At 41.3% G+C, this 17,541-nt stretch overlaps 1 protein-coding gene across 2 annotated transcripts in view; it reads left to right on the top strand.

Annotated features, from left to right (window-relative positions):
• The window catches only part of LOC140127418 (neuronal acetylcholine receptor subunit alpha-7), a 144,261-nt gene that overhangs the window by 96,029 nt on the left and 30,691 nt on the right, over nt 1-17,541 (top strand). For both annotated transcript variants that reach the window (XM_072148095.1, XM_072148094.1), the window contains one exon: nt 11,121-11,230. In XM_072148095.1, the coding sequence (XP_072004196.1) occupies nt 11,176-11,230 (55 nt within the window). In that variant the 5' untranslated portion in view covers nt 11,121-11,175. The remainder of the gene's footprint in view (nt 1-11,120; nt 11,231-17,541) is intronic.

The following is a 17,541-nucleotide window of genomic DNA, read 5'->3' as shown; positions in this document are numbered from 1 at the left end:
TTTATTGGAATACAGAAAAGGAAATGCTCAAATGACATGAATTATGTGAATTACCTTAAATGCAGGTCTTTTGCAGCATAATTTCTTGTCTCTTCCCAGCTCATAAAGTATTTTTCCACTGAAAGTAAATTTTTACTATATTTCTTTTGGTGAGACATTCTCTTTCTTCTGTATGAAATGTGTAATACATTCTGTTGAATTATCCTGTATTAGCCATCATATTGAGTATCCTTGTTTCCAATAACCCATATTTTCTAACCTGATTGATATATAATTCTAAAAAGTAATTTTAACTTTGATGCTATGCATTAAACATCTATGCAACCTTGGAGGCAGCCTCCATATATACAGCCAATACCCTCCCCATAGATAGTATATATACAGCCAGTGCCCTCCCCATAGATAGTAGATGTACAGCCAGTACACTGCCCATAGATATGATATATACAGCCAGTACCCTTCCCATACATAGTATATATAAAGCCAGTTCCCTCTCCCTAGATAGTATATATACAGAGAGTACCCTCTCCCTAGTAAGCATATATACAGCCAGTACTCTCCTAATAGATAGTGTATATACATCCAGTACCCTTCCCATAGATAGTGTATATATACAGCCACTTCCATCCCCATAGATAGTATATATACAGCTAGTACCCTCCCCTTAGATTGTTTATATACAGCCAGTACCCTCCCCATATGTATTATATATACAACCAGTACCCTCCCCATAGATAGTATATATACAGCCAGTACCCTCCTTGCTGCTGCCATCTTGTCCTCTTCTACCGACAGCACCTACATATTCTCTGCAGTGACACAGGGCTGTGCACGTGATAACATCCCACTGTGTCATATAGTCTGTGTTCCGCCACTCTGCCTGCCAATTACATTGGCTTCTTAAAGAGGCTGATGTCACTGATTTTTCTGGCAGTACAGACTTGCCAGCGTTTGGCAAGTTGATACTACTCTCGATCTGCTGCACCCGTCAGAGTTGCGCAATCTGCCAACTCTGTTGTCACTAAGAGCCCCTTCTTAAAGGACATCTACCACCCGGATCAACGTTTGTAAATCAAGCACATTGACATACTGGTGTGTGCCCCCTCTGGTCGGATCTGCTCTTCTTTTAGCTTCTTATTCCCTGGTTTTTATTTTTTAAAAATCATGCAAATAACCCCAAAGAGGCTCCAAGCACCATAGGCTTAATGGAGCCTTGAGACCTTGAGGCTCATTTGCATAATTTTTAAAGCCTTCTTGTCTTAAAAACAATGGTAGAGGAAGTTTAATAGCAGATCCTGGCAGAAGTGGCACACACCAGTATGTCAGGGTTCTCTGTTTATAATCCTTCATCCTGGTGGTAGATGTCCTTTAAAGGGAACCTGTAGCCGCTGTATTAAAAAATTAAGTTGCTCCCAAAGAGACCTCATAGCGGTAGGGCAACTTTTCTTCATCTAATAAAATCTCTGCTCCATAAGGAAAAAATTAACAATGATTCTCTGCCTAGTATCCAGAGAGTCTAGTGAGTCGAGGTGGGCGTATACACATATACGAGTCTGGGTCTTGCTTACACTTACTTTCCCTACTTTATCCTGCTATCGGCTGAAATCACAAAAAATCCTATGACTGCCATGCGCAGAAGCAGGGAGCAGTAAAGCCACGCATGTGCCGACAATCACTGCGCATGGCAGCTGTAGGCATTTGTGTGATTATTCAACCGACAGTGGGATGACGTAGGAAAAATTGTTGTTGGTGTAAGCGAGATTCAGACTCACACATATGTATACGCCCACCTCAACTCGGTAGACTCTTAATTTTTTTAAACAGCAGTGACAGGTTCCCTTTAAGGCAAAATAACTCAGAAAAGTCTTTATTCTTGCCTTGAGATTTTTTTTCCTTTGATGTTCTCCTTGATCTTGTTTCTGACCTGGCCTGACTCATGGCTGCTTTTGATATGTTCTCCCAAGCAGTATTGAATTTATCCTCATCACAAGGATATATTACTGCTCTTTCAAGCTTTCTTATAATAGTTCAGAAGTTCAGAGTGCTTTCATTTGCCTTCAGGGTTAAAAGCTATAGTGTTTGCAGAGAAGGCAGTTTTGCCCTGTATTTGATGCCCAAAATATGTTCTTGCCATATACAAATAGATCACTTCAATAATGACACATAGGCAAGTGAACTGAGCTTTTTAAAATTCAAAAGATGGATTTTCCTGTATACTGCATTCCCAAGAACAGTGGTGGTGAATCTATGGCACGGGTGCCAGAGGTGGCACTCAAAACCTTCTCTTTGGGCACAGGCTATCATCCCAGCACAGATTTCACAGATTACGATAACAGAGGATATATTGATATAATGTTGTAGTCATGTCACTTTCTTGTCCAGTCCCCTAAACTGTCAAGGGAGTGTTAGTGTTATAGCCACTATCCCCATTGTCACTATAGCCACTTTATATATATTATATATTTCTACTGGAATTATAGCGTGTACAGCACCAATCAATATACAACACCCCCAATTTATTAATACAGACCCCCCAACATTTGGTTTAAATTATGCAAAGTAATCTATGGTATCCTATAACTAATATATCCCACCCTGTTATTATGTAACATGTGATTTTATATTCAGTGCTTCCCTGATTAATGTAAGTATATAGCACCCCCTAATATACAGCCCCCCAGCTTAGTAATATACTGTATCCCATATACAGTTCCCCCGCTCAGTAATATACTGTATCCCATATACAGCCCCCCCAGCTTAGTAATATACTGTATCGCATATACAGCCCCCCAGCTTAGTAATATACTGTATCCCATATACATCCCCCAGCTTAGTAATATACTGTATCCCATATACAGTTCCCCCGCTCAGTAATATACTGTATCCCATATACTGCCCCCCAGCTTAGTAATATACTGTATCCCATATACAGTTCCCCCGCTCAGTAATATACTGTATCCCATATACTGCCTCCCAGCTTAGTAATATACTGTATCCTATACAGCCCCCCAGCTTAGTAATATACTGTACCCCATATACAGCCCCCAGCTTAGTAATATACTGGGGCAAATTTACTTACCCGGCCCATTCGCGATCCAGCGGCGCGTTCTCTGCTCTGGATTCGGGTCCGGCCGGGATTTAAGAAGGTAGTTCCTCCGCCGTCCACCAGGTGGCGCTGCTGCGCTGAAAATCATCTCCACGCGCCGGAATGCACCACCTCGGACCAGGTGAAGGTAAGCGGTCACCAAGCGACACTTTTTCGGGTTTTAAATGCGGCGGTTTTTCCGAATACGTCGGGTTTTCGTTCGGCCACGCCCCCCGATTTCCGTCGCGCGCATGCCGGCGCCGATGCGCCACAATCCGATCGCGTGCGACACAATCCCGGGGCAATTCAGGTACAATCGGCGCAAATCGGAAATATTCGGGTAACACGTCGGGAAAACGCGATTCGGGCCCTTAGTAAATGACCCCCACTGTATCCCATATACAGCCCCCAGCTTAGTAATATACTGTATCCCATATACAGCCCCCAGCTTAGTAATATACTGTATCCCATATACAGCCTCCCAGCTTAGTAATATACTGTACCCCATATACAGCCCCCAGCTTAGTAATATACTGTATCCCATATACAGCCCCCCCAGCTTAGTAATATACTGTATCCCATATACAGCCCCCCCAGCTTAGTAATATACTGTACCCCATATACAGCCCCCAGCTTAGTAATATACTGTATCCCATATACAGCCCCCAGCTTAGTAATATACTGTATCCCATATACAGCCTCCCAGCTTAGTAATATACTGTACCCCATATACAGCCCTCCCAGCTTAGTAATATACTGTACCCCATATACAGCCCTCCCAGCTTAGTAATATACTGTACCCCATATACAGCCCCCAGCTTAGTAATATACTGTACCCCATATACAGCCCTCCCAGCTTAGTAATATACTGTACCCCATATACAGCCTCCCAGCTTAGTAATATACTGTACCCCATATACAGCCCCCAGCTTAGTAATATACTGTATCCCATATACAGCCCCCCCAGCTTAGTAATATACTGTATCCCATATACAGCCCCCCCAGCTTAGTAATATACTGTATCCCATATACAGCCCCCCAGCTTAGTAATATACTGTATTCCATATACAGCCCCCCAGCTTAGTAATATACTGTACCCCATATACAGCCTCAGCTTAGTAATATACTGTTTACCCACCAGCTGAAATCTGGCCCCATATAATATATACAGCCCCCCCCCCAGTATAAAATTATTCTGGCCCATATAATATATAGAGCACCCCCCACCCCAGTATAAAGGACTCTGGCCCCATATAGTATATACTGCATCCCCCCTAGTATAAAACAATTCTGGCCCCATATAATATATACACCCCCCACAGTATAAAACAATTATGACCCCATATAATATATACAGTACCCCCCAGTATAAAACAATTATGGCCCCATATAATATATACACCCCCACAGTATAAAACAATTATGGCCCCATATAATATATACACCCCCCACAGTATAAAACAATTATGGCCCCATATAATATATACACCCCCACAGTATAAAACAATTATGGCCCCATATAATATATAAACCCCCCCCACAGTATAAAACAATTATGGCCACATATAATATATACAGCACCCCCCCAGTATATGACAATTATGGCCCCATATAATATATACCCCCCCACACACAGTATAAAACAAGTATGGCCACATATAATGCATACACCACCCCCCAGGATATGACAATTATGGCCCCATATAATGTATACACCCCCCCCACAGTATAAAACAAGTATGGCCACGTATAATGTATACATCCCCCCCCCCACACACAGTATATGACAATTATGGCCCCCACTCCCCCTTATCAGCCACATAGAATTAATGAAAGTGCATTAAAAATAATAAAATATATGCTCACCTGCAGGCAGCTGCTCCCTCGGCGCGCGGCTCCGGTCTTCATGCGGCTCTTCTGTGAGCCGCGGCTCCGCACAGTGACACAGGCGCCGTGACGTCATGACGCCTGTATCACTGCTTAGAACGGAGTGACGCAGCAGCCTGAAAGGCGCTGTGTCGCTCCGCATATAAATCGCGCCTGTGTCTTAAATAGACAGGCGCATTTTATTTAGCTGGTGGGCGATTCGGGCGTTAACGGGCGCCCGAATCGCCCACTTTAGAGCGGCGAATTTCGCCGCCCTTTACAGGGACCCGCAATCTGCCGCCTGAGGCAGATTGTCATCTCGCCTTATGGCAGATGCGGCCCTGCTCTCTTCCCCTTTAGGCTTCAGTAACTGTTTGTCACTTCCCAAAAACCTCAGCTTGATCATATATGAAAAAGCGGTTTGTATAATTTCAAATCAACAAAAAGGCTACTATATATTTTCATATTCTAATCACACAACAGAAAGCTTGATAATAATTGTGATCACAGAAACAGCTTTCCTACATGCACACAGAGATATCCCCGCTATATTCACACAAAGACAGCCCTGCTACATTCCCACAGAGACAGCCCTGCTACATTCTCACAGAGACAGCCCTGCTACATTCTCACAGAGACAGCCCTGCTACATTCCCACAGAGACAGCCCTGCTACATTCCCACAGAGACAGCCCTGCTACATTCCCAAAGAGACAGCTCTGCTACATTCCCACAGAGACAGCCCTGCTACATTCCTACAGAGACAGCCCTGCTACATTCCCACACAGACAGCCCTGCTACATTCCCACAGAGACAGCCCTTCTACATTCACACAGAGACAGCCCTGCTACATTCACACAGAGACAGCCCAGCTACATGCTCACAGAGACAGCCCTGCTACATGCTCACAGAGACAGCTTTGCTGCATGCGCACAGAGACAGCCCTGCTACATGCGCACAGAGACAGCCCAGCTACATGCGCACAGAGACAGCCCAGCTACATGCGCACAGAGACAGCCCTGCTACGTGCGCACAGAGACAGCCCTGCTACGTGCGCACAGAGACAGCCCTGCTACATGCGCACAGAGACAGCCCTGCTACTTGCGCACAGAGACAGCCCTGCTACATGCTCACAGAGACAGCCCTGCTACATGCTCACAGAGACAGCCCTGCTACATGCTCACAGAGACAGCCCTGCTACGTGCGCACAGAGACAGCCCTGCTACATGCGCACAGAGACAGCCCTGCTACTTGCGCACAGAGACAGCCCTGCTACATGCTCACAGAGACAGCCCTGCTACATGCTCACAGAGACAGCCCTGCTACATGCTCACAGAGTCAGCCCTGCTACTTGCGCACAGAGACAGCCCTGCTACTTGCGCACAGAGACAGCCCAGCTACATGCGCACAGAGACAGCCCAGCTACATGCTCAGAGACAGCCCTGCTACATGCGCACAGAGTCAGCCCTGCTACTTGTGCACAGAGACAGCCCTGCTACATGCTCACAGAGACAGCCCAGCTACATGCTCAGAGACAGCCCAGCTACATGCGCACAGAGACAGCCCTGCTACATGCTCACAGAGACAGCCCTGCTACATTTGCATACATAGCTCTTCTAAATTAAACCCCCCTATTAGCTCTCAATGTTTATAATTAATCACAAATTACTACTACCCTCAATTTCCCATCCACTCAGTTTGACTCCCCCACCTCTCCGCACACACACATATATATCTCATCAGCGCTCAACCACTTATAATCTATAACTCTCCCCACCCCAAACAGCTCTTTAACCCCTTAACGCTCTGCGCCATAGCTCTACGGCGCAGAGGTATAGGGCATGTATGAAGAGGGCTCACGGGCTGAGTCCTCTTCATACAAAGGTGGGGGTTGTTGCATATTGCAGCAAACCCCCATCGCTAATAACCGCGGTCGGTGCGGCAAAGTCGCCGGCGGCATTTAAAAGACGGCGGCGATCGGTTGCCATGGTAGCCTCGGGTAATGAATGAGCTGCAAAAATGCCATATATTGCAATACAGAAGTATTGCAGTATATGGTAGGAACGATCTGACCATCTAGGGTTAATGTACCCTAGATGGTCTAAGAATTAGTGAAAAAAAAAAGTTAAAAAAAAGTTTAAAAAATAAAAAAAATTAATAAAATATTAAAAATTCAAATCACCCCCCTTTTGCTAGAACTGATATAAAACATAATAAACAGTAAAAATCACAGACACATTAGGTATCGCCGCATCCCAAAATGCCCGATGTTTCAAAATATAAAAACGGTTACGGCCGGCGGTGACCTCCGAGGCGGGAAATGGCGCCCAAATGTCCAAAATGCGACTTTTACACCTTTTTACATCATATAAAAAATGGAATAAAAAATTATCAAAATTTCGCACAGACCTCAAAATGATAGCAATGCAAACGTTGGCTCATTTCGCAAAAAATGACACCTCACACAGCTCCGTGCGCCAAAGTATGAAAAAGTTATTAGCTTCAGAATATTGCAAAACATTTTTTTTCTTTTTTGTACACATTCGTTTAATTTTTGAAAATGTATTAAAACACAATAAAACCTATATAAATTTGGTATCACAGCGATCTCACCGAACCAAAGAATAAGCTGAGGTGTTATTTTGAGTGCACAGTCAAAGTCCTAAAAACTGAGCCCACAAGAACGTGACGTTTTTTTTTCAATCTTTCCACATTTGGAATTTTTTTTCAGCTTTGCAGTACATGGCATGTTAAAATAAATAACATTACAGGAAAGTAAAATTTGTTACGCACAAAATAAGCCCTCACACAGGTCTGTACACGTACAAATGAAAAAGTTATGGATTTTTGAAGGTGGAGAGTGAGAAATGAGCAAAAAATCCCTGCATCCTTAATGGGTTAAGAGTAGAGATGAGCGAGTATACTCGTCCGAGCTTGATGCTCGTTCGAGTATTAAGGTACTCGAAACGGCTCGTTGCTCAGACGAGTATTTCCCCTGCTCGAGATCGAGCATTTAATTAAAAAAACACAGTGAAGAACAGTGAAGAATAGAATAAAAACAGTGAACACAGTGAACACAGGATCATTTAAGTGAAAAACACAGTAAAGGACACAGTGAAGAATAGATTACTGATGTTCGGCACATCTGCTTACTTGTCGGAAGATACGCGCGGAACGGTGCAAACAAAATAGTATGTGAAGAACAATAAATATGTGTGAAGAACACATTGAAGAACACGGTGAGCAGCACAGAGACACCGGGGAGCAGCACAGAGACACCGGGGAGCAGCACAGAGACACCGGGGAAGCGGCAGCACGGAGACATCGGGCAGCAGGGAGACATCGGACAGCAGGCAGCGCGGAGAGATCGGGCAGCAGGGAGACATCGGGCAGCACTGAGACATCGGGCAGCACTGAGACATCGGGCAGCACGGAGACATGGGGCAGCACGGAGACATGGGGCAGCAGGGAGACATGGGGCAGCAGGGAGACATCGGGCAGCAGGGAGACATTGGGCAGCAGGGAGACATGGGGCAGCACGGAGAGATCGAGGAGACTTCAGTGGAAGAAGAGCAGCGGATCCCGGGACAGCGTATCTCCCGACAAGTAAGCAGATGTGCTGAACATCTGCAATCTATTCTTCACTGTGTTTTTCACTGTGTTTTTCACTTAAATGATCCTGTGTTCACTGTTTTTATTCTATTCTTCACTGTTCTTCACATCTGCTAACTTGTCGGGAGATAATATATGCGCAGAACAGTGAAGAATAAATTGCAGATGTTTGCATACATCTGCTAACTTATCAGAAGACATTCTTTTTCAATTAATTAACACATTTTATTCCCGAACCATGGTCCCTTTGAAAAATGCTCGAGTCTCCCATTGACTTCAATGGGGCTCGTTATTCGAGACGAGCACTCTAGCATCTGGAAAAGTTTGTCTCGAATAACGAGCACTCGAGCATTTTAGTGCTCGCTCATCTCTAGTTAAGAGTGATGGCACACGTGATGTTTTGAACACGTTTTTGGGCCGTTTTTAAGCATTAAAAAACGCATGTGTTTTTGAAAAACGCATGGGTTTTTTGAAAACGCATCTGTTTTTGACAGGTTAGACCAATTATCTTAATTCAAACTGGTCAAAAAACGTTTTGGACGAACAGCTTAAAAATGCCCCAAAAACGCGTTCAAAACGCCACGTGTGCCATCACCCTATCCCCTTTGTTTATATTAGCTTTATAAAGCTCCGTCCACAGTCACCTAAGACACATTATTGGATATTGTTAGCATAATATTGTTAGGACGCTAGGAGAGGGAGAGAGAAGTGCAGAGGTTCTGCTCGCTTGGAGACCATGTGAAATGCTTTTTCTGTGCTTTAAGGATCCCCATTACAGCAGTCAGGATGGCCCGGCAGTGCCGTTTTAGGCCGTTTTAAGGCTGTTTTTAGTTAGTGCAATTTCAGATTGTAAAAAACGCATGCGTTTTTGACCAGTTTGAATTAAGATAATTGGTCAAACCTGTCAAAAACGCATGTAGTTTTTACGCTCTGAAATTGCACTAACTAAAAACGGCCCAAAAACGCCATATGTGTCACCATCCTAAGACGCAGACACTTTTTAGCAAGACTTTCAATTTCAATAATTTTGCCAATATGTATTCTGAGAGTGTGTACAGCCCTCTTCCATTTCTAGTACACACTAGTGCCTGTTCATCTTAGTTAGTAAGGATGCCATTGTCCAGAGTGCAGCACACAAATGTGCAAAACAATTGTACAATATGCAAAATCTGAGAGGCGGAAGTTGGTGAGAGCTTTCAGAAGAAAGAAACTTCCACCACATTAGTCATCACCATGATAGAAATTCTGCCATAGAGGTATATTACCTTGGCACAGGCCCACCAGTGCCTAATGGCTAATACAGCCCTGCTTGCTGCTGGTATTCTACACATCCTGATGCAGATGTAGCAAAGTTTAAAATCAGCATGATGATCCATGCATTGTGACTGTGGTAATTATCTCCTTCTAGGCAATGGCCTCCTTCCTTCTAAAATCATCGTTTAAAATTATGCTAATAAGCCAGAAGGGCTCTAATGGTCTTACCAGAGCCCCCCTTGCTGCATCTTCACAGGTTGTTACACTGTCTCACCCTCCCCTCTTCCAGCACTTGCCCCTCCCTCTGCCTGATGTAATCTCACTGCAGCAGAGGTGGTGGGAGGGGGGAAAGTCTGTATTTTCCTTTAGGATAATTAGCATAATTTTGAGGGAAAGAGGCCATGGATAACAAATATAAGATAAAAACATTCACAATGACTACATCTATGAGTAAATGCCACTGTTTTATCATGCCTGATTTTGACAGTAGATTTTCTTTAAGTCATAAATTAAATTTGGCAGACAGCCTAAAGCATGGAAATCACATCACAAGGTGATTAATGGCATCACATGATCTACAGGCATCATGTCACAGAAAAGTGAAGTTGAGCATACAAATATATATAGGTAGCTATAGACACTTCAAACTACATTTTCATTTGCTGGGTTCCTTTTTATAATAGGACTCTGTTCATTAAAACATAAAGAAAGGCTAATGCTGTCCCAGAATTGATCCTAAAAGCTTAACTACAGTTTTCATGGCATCCATTTCCCCATATCCATTTTCCATTCACTATTCACTTGGTACAATACACATATATGTTTTTGCTCCAAAGTAACAAAATATGAATTTTATAGGGGGGGGGGGGGGGAGAACACTTGAAGTTTCTAGCTGACCGCAAAGAAAGATTTTGCAACAAAAGAACCTGTTTCCGCTCGGCTTCTTGAAAAGAAATGCAATCAGAGTTATTGTACGTTTCTTCTAAACAATCAGCTGCTGGAGGATTGTATGCTCTGTGCAGTATGTAATCTTACGTGCAGGCACACTGGAGTTTTCTCCATTTATAAGCTTTCTCCTGCAGTTAGATCATGGCCCCTGACTTGTAAAGCGCACTTTCTAATGGTATTTTAAAGCTAGCTAAGTCCTCTTCTTTCAATCATTTTATTCCTTGTGGGTTACAGTGAGTAATGCCCTTTGGAGTGACAGCTGTACATTTCTTGGGTGTTACATAAATCCCCAGGGAGAAGGAGCAGTAAAGTGCTTTTAATTTCTTTTTCTTTTTTTTTGTCTTTTTGCGCTCTAGTATTGGACAGATTACTATTTACAATGGAATGTATCTGAATATCCTGGGGTGAAGAATGTTCGTTTTCCAGATGGACAGATTTGGAAGCCCGATATCCTTCTATATAACAGGTATGTGTATTCCTTGCATAAAGCCTCTTGCTTAGTAGGGATTAGCTATACATGTTAGTACAGTAAAAGAATTAGTCATCATCAATGTGTCACAATCCAAAAAACAACATATTATACTGCAGAATAGCTCGAAGCGTTGCTGCTTATTATCAGGTAATGTCAGGTTCCAAAATAGATGTCTAGGAACTTGCTTGTGTGCAGCTGAAGTGTATGAGAGCAGATTTGACAACCACAGTGAATACACTTATTTTGAGGTTCCTGCTGAATTACTGAAGACCAGGAGTCATCTTGTATAGAACTTAGTGCACACATAATTACCATAGTGTTGCCTAGGGCAACCAATGAGAAGACTATTCAATATTTATATTAAATGACTATTGCAGTTTGACTATTGTCCTTATCTGCTCTGATCTCTCTTTTTATGCATTGACTCTTATCCATCTAGTAGCAGCTAACAAGCTTTACAAGATTTAGACTTAAAGGGATATTCCCGTCTGGGCACTCACATTCAGTTTCATTAATGTGTCATTTATAAACATTTCTTCAATTTGATTTTATTAAAAAAATGTTCCTGTGTGAAGATAATTTCTCATAAATGATGTGATTTGGTCCCTTAGAAACAAGACTTTGCCCTTGGATACGGCCACCTCTGCTGGAGTGATTGCACAAAAAAACAAAAAGTTTATGAATATTAAATGCCCGAGGAGTTACTGCAGGACTGCAGGAGAATGAACGCTGACTCCATGTGGTCAGGCAGGACTCAATAGCGCATGTCTAGCCACTGCTGTCAGAGTGCGGAGTGGTCGTAACCGAGGAAGCCATCTCGTTTCTAAGGGACAACATGGCTACATTTATGAGAAATTATCTTCACATGGGAACATTTTTTTTTAATAACATCCAATTGAAGAAATGTTTACAAATGGCAAATGAATTTAATTAAATGTGAATGCCCAGATGGGAATACCCCTTTAAGTATTCTTTACCATCCAGACTCAGGGTCTGTGGATACATAAAATGGAATATAACATGAAATATTCAATATATTGTTATTTAAAATAAAATTCATGAGGGACATTGGCCCACATGTATTAAAAATACTATGTGCAGTTTGTCTGTGTATTGTAGAGAGGGCGCCAGATTCAGGATTTGTGGTGACCATTCATCATGAATCTGGCACACCATGCACTGCCCTGACAGAGTGCACCAACATATTTCTGTTGGACAATGAATGATAAATGTTGCACACAGTGCACTGGAATGTCCCTTTCAGTGCAGAAATTTATGTTGCGTCGGGTATAGTGCATCACTTTATAAGTACATGTGGAAGCAGTGTGCACTGAAAAGAGCGTCCAAAGTCAGACGGGGGCTTTAATAAATGTGGGACATAAATAAGGAACACACAGAAGCCTCATACAACTAATGCTGAGTTAACATCTTGTTTTTGGTAGACGCTTAGCATATAAGTTGGGAAAGTTCCTGACGTATATATACTGAGTGTATCCATAGACATATATTGGCAGAAGGATGCATAATTTTTGTCTCTGTCTGATCAGTATATGACTTATATATTGTAAAAAGAACAGTATGGAAAGATGTAGCAAGCTACGTCTTTCCATCCTGCTACCTCTTGCTGAGTGAGGTGTATTCTCGGCACTGGCAATAGAGGCCTATGGGGAGCAGGTGCAGCGAATTGCATCCTTCCTGCAGGATTGCTGAGAGGATACATTGGTCAGCAGGAGTGAGGACAGTGACATTGCTGAGGAAACACACGTTACATTGGCTGCCATGGTAGACTCCTCTCCCCACATTCAGGGGTGGGGTGTCACCAGGCCACGTATCCCACTGCATAAGTATATAGTGGGATACGTCTTTGCCATATATTGTCAGGAAACATTTGGAATCTGCCCGATGTGTCCTTACAGCATATGGCAAAAATGTTTCAATTACCTAAACAGTGTTGTTCCAGTCAAAATGACCTCTCAACATTTATAGATCCATTCTATACCCCTTTTTAAGCATAAATTTTAATTTCCTTTGGAATAATGCAGCAAGCAAGATACAATGGGAACAATAATACAGAACCATAGGATATATGTGTGCTACTGTACATAACACCGCCAAAAGGTGGTATAATACAAAGTGAGCCAAAAATCCAAAAATATCCTTATATTTTAGAAATTAAAGGGACATTGAAATATCTAGATGGCCTGTCTTTCGGCCTGGGTTTGGAAAAATCCACCATTTTGTAATCAAGTGAAAGTATTTTCAATGGGAAGGTGGTCATGAAGCATATCAAATAAGACTTGTCTCCAAAATTAATTTTCACAATCAGATTTGCAGTATCTCTTGTGGTTTAAACGTTAGCAACAAGCATAACAAGCAACACGTGTAAATGTTCCCTGTGAATCTCAGCTATTTGATGTGCTGTCCATGGTGCTGAACACAAAGGTGAAGGCACAGGATCCATTTATTATGAACCTGCATGAGGGTTAATGGATAGCCTATCAATACACATCTCATTGCAGCAATCCATTTCTGAAATAATTCAGAACTTCTGTGATATGCTACATGATCACCTTCCCATTAGAACAATTTGCCTTTGATCCAATATTGCAGCTTATGAGTTAGAAGCCATATTCAGGACATAGCCGAAAAGATAGCCCATCTCAATCATTTTTTGCTGGACTTAAACTGTAATGTAAGTTTACTTTATTTAAATTGAATCTACCATCACCATTAAATCAACTTCTAAAACTATTTTAATGAGCCTGAAGGACTTTGGGGGAAATTACTAGAACTCCTCTGTGCTCTTGTTTCAAACGCTGTTACACTGTCTCCCCCTCCCCTTTGCTCACAAAGCATTTCTCCCTTCTCTCTGCTTGATGTAATCTAACTGCAGAGGAATATTCAGTTCACAATTGGAGGGAGTAATCCTTGCACAATGTAAAATGTGATTGTGAATCTGCAGCACACAGTGGCTCTAGTAACATCGGCCTGAGACTTTCACATTAACATAATTTTAAAAGTTAATTTTAGAAGGGCCACTGGTTAATTAATCTAGATTCCCTTTAATAAGCCTTTAGCTATATTAATACCTATTAAATTTTTACCCTTTTATTCACCTTCCTTGGAATGAGCTAATTGTTATTAAAAGCCTATTTGTGGGTACCTGGGTTCTGCAAATAACACAACTGAAGTTCAGTAGGTAATGTAACCATTAAATGCTTTGGTATATATAATGGGGCAGATTTATCAAGCTGTCTGAAAGTCAGAATATTTCTAGTTACCCATGGCAACCAATCCCAGCTCCCCTTTAAAATATTCATGAGCACTGGTCAAATGAAAGCTGAGCCTTGATTGGTTGCCATGGGCAACTAGAAATATTGTGACTTTCAGACAGCTTGATAAATCTGCCCCACTATCTTTTTATTTTCATAGCAAACACATGGTATGACTAGGCTCTACATATTGGTAGTTTCCACAGCAACTAGAAAAAATAAGCAATTCGATATCCATTAAAAAAAATATAGTCCAGAATTTATGAAACTGCTTATGTAGATGATCTGATATTCTATAATTTCGAAAAATGGAAAATATAATGGCTTAATGAATTATCCAATGGAAGAAGGCTACAGAGTTGTGTATGATATTGTTACTGTTATGTTTGTGATTTATTAGACTTATTGCATGCCATTATTTTACTCATACAAGTCTCCAAATAGAACAGTACTTTTTTACTAAATTCTAATAAGATGAGGTAGAATCGTGATGGAAATGCACAGGTTATCAACCAGATATTTGCCCAACACTATACAGTAATGGTCTTTGTGAAGAACCATATTCACTGAGTCATAATATCATGCTCTGAGAGTTCACTAGGTTTAGTAATAGGTTTATGATTGAACCTTTAAATGACTTGCTTCCCTAGTAGCAAAGTAGTTATTTTTCTTCCATTCTGTGCAGTGATATGGATGGATCTGTTTTATGCACAAGTGGTTACATTTCAATGTATGAAATATAAACTAGGTTTCTTGGAGCCAAACGATCAACTCTTGTCCTAAATTGAAAATCTGCAGAAGTGCTGGATACATAGAGGAGCACATAGACTTTGTAAATAATTATATCATTCAAACCTGCAGAGCCAAGTTCTTAAGTTGCAGAGTCCCATAGCTCACTGCAGGAGAACACAATGTGGAGAATATTTGCCTCTGGATTGCTTCCTGAATCTATACCAAGCTTCCAGTAATTGCTTTCACCATGTGCACTATATGAAAGGAGACTAGAATGCATAACACCGGTTTATTATGCCAAGGATATTTAACATATAAATTATAGCAGCCAAGAATAATCCCGGATTTCAGTGGAATGAGAAAGGATTTTTCACTCAGAATTAATATATTGAATATACACTTATGTGTTGAATATATGTATCCCGTTACATTCTTAATTTAGTAACCAGCTCAATCTATCACAAATTCATTGAATTAGTTGGTTATTTTTTTGTTATTTTAGATTAATTTGTAGATGTGTCTAGGGCACCGAAATGTGGAATGGGCCACTTAGCAGGGGCGAATTAAGACTGCCATGGGCCCTGGGCTGTATGAATATTATAACCCCTACAAGTCTGAAATTCACTTCATGCATATGGTACTAGAATCAAGCTTCTTGGGGAATGGACCATGTATCCCTTCTGCCTGCTTTCAGTCTGATGTTTCAGGACTTTTGGAGGACCTAAAATGGCTCTTCTGTATATGTGTATTGAGAGCAGGAACAGATGTATGGGGATTTCATGGGTGAAGGTCTACTCAGTATAAAATTTGGTGGGTGATTTGGATGGCCATAGTCCCCCTAGAAGGCTTGGGCCCCAGGCTACCACCCAAATCGCCTATAATATAATGCACTATTTCACTTAGGAGTCCAGTAGGTAGTCCGTATATTAATGACCAGCTGTCCCCACATAAGTATGCAAAATAGTAAAGTCTGTCAGTCATTAAGATAAAATGCTTGCTGTACTTATCAAATTACTCAGCTTCTCTCACACTATAATATGCTGTCCGTATTATTGGTATGAAAGGTTTTCTTTACAGACACATTTCATAACTGTTATAGCTGTTTATTGTAGCCTAGGACTAAAGTACAATAAATTACCAATATCCAGAGGTCCGTTTGTAACTAGGGGTCATATGTAAGTCGAGTGTTTTTAAGTAGGGGACCGCCTGTACTTAGATTATTAATATCATATCATGGTTATCACAGCACCCTCATTAAACTTATGTTACAGGGGAGCGTGGTGACTCCTTTTTAGATTTCCATGCACAATGCCTTACCTTTTGTAATGGCTTTAAATGGGACAGCCCTTCATTCACTGGACTGCGGGAGCTGCTTCAAGCAAGACCCCCGATTCTGATATTGATGACCTGGTAATATGTCAATAACAAAGTCTCTTTAAACTCATTTTGCTATGTAGCATAGGGAAGACCTGTTTAGTATTAAGTATGTTATTTTTTGGGTTAAAGAATTTTGGTTGATTCTATCCTACAACTTATTTTAAACGGATGTAAATAACTGAATCATGGGGATTGGATCTAATTTGCATAACAAAATGCTGCTGATCAGTCAACCTGTTGCATTATTAAAACCATTGGTGTCAAAAAACGTAAAATAGTACTGTAATGATATTCACATTCTCTGCAATACTCTATGATGTTTGTAACGTTAGCAACAGTCTAATTTCGAAACCATTTATTCATTTGTTCTTCCCTTTATAGACCAATTTGTATATTTGTGACAAAGGAGAAAATTGTGGCTTTTTTTCTTTTCAAAATTTTATTATACCTTATAAAGTAGGCATGCCTGTTTTTATAACAGTGGAAAGTTAAATATTCATCAGTGATCTCAGGAGAACTGACACGCAGCAGAATCATTGAAATATGACTGAATTTTAAGCAGTTTTTATTATTATTATTCGTCCCAATTCTTTTAATACTTAAACCTGCTAGTTGTTATTATCAGGAAAATGCTGCCAATAGCTTATCTTTGGAAAAGCCTAGAATTTAAGAATGGTGGAGCTTCAATGCCACAAATTAGTTGTCTAGTGATATATGATTGTGTGCTGGTGGTAGTGGCGCAACAAGACTCCAGGGGCCCTGGTGCGAAAATAGGATTGGGGCCTCATAATCCTAAACCCCGCCCACCTCATTCTACAAATTAGAATACACATATAGCATACATATTCTCCAAATATATACATAACATATTTTTTGGCTAGAAAAAGTCTCTCAAAAAGTCGCATTGATGTTTTTAGGGCTTTT

The sequence above is a fragment of the Engystomops pustulosus genome, chromosome 4 (assembly GCF_040894005.1).
Source record: "Engystomops pustulosus chromosome 4, aEngPut4.maternal, whole genome shotgun sequence".
NCBI classification, from domain to species: domain Eukaryota; kingdom Metazoa; phylum Chordata; class Amphibia; order Anura; family Leptodactylidae; genus Engystomops; species Engystomops pustulosus.
Note: the sequence above shows the minus strand (reverse complement) of the source record. Positions and strands in the feature narration are given on the sequence as shown.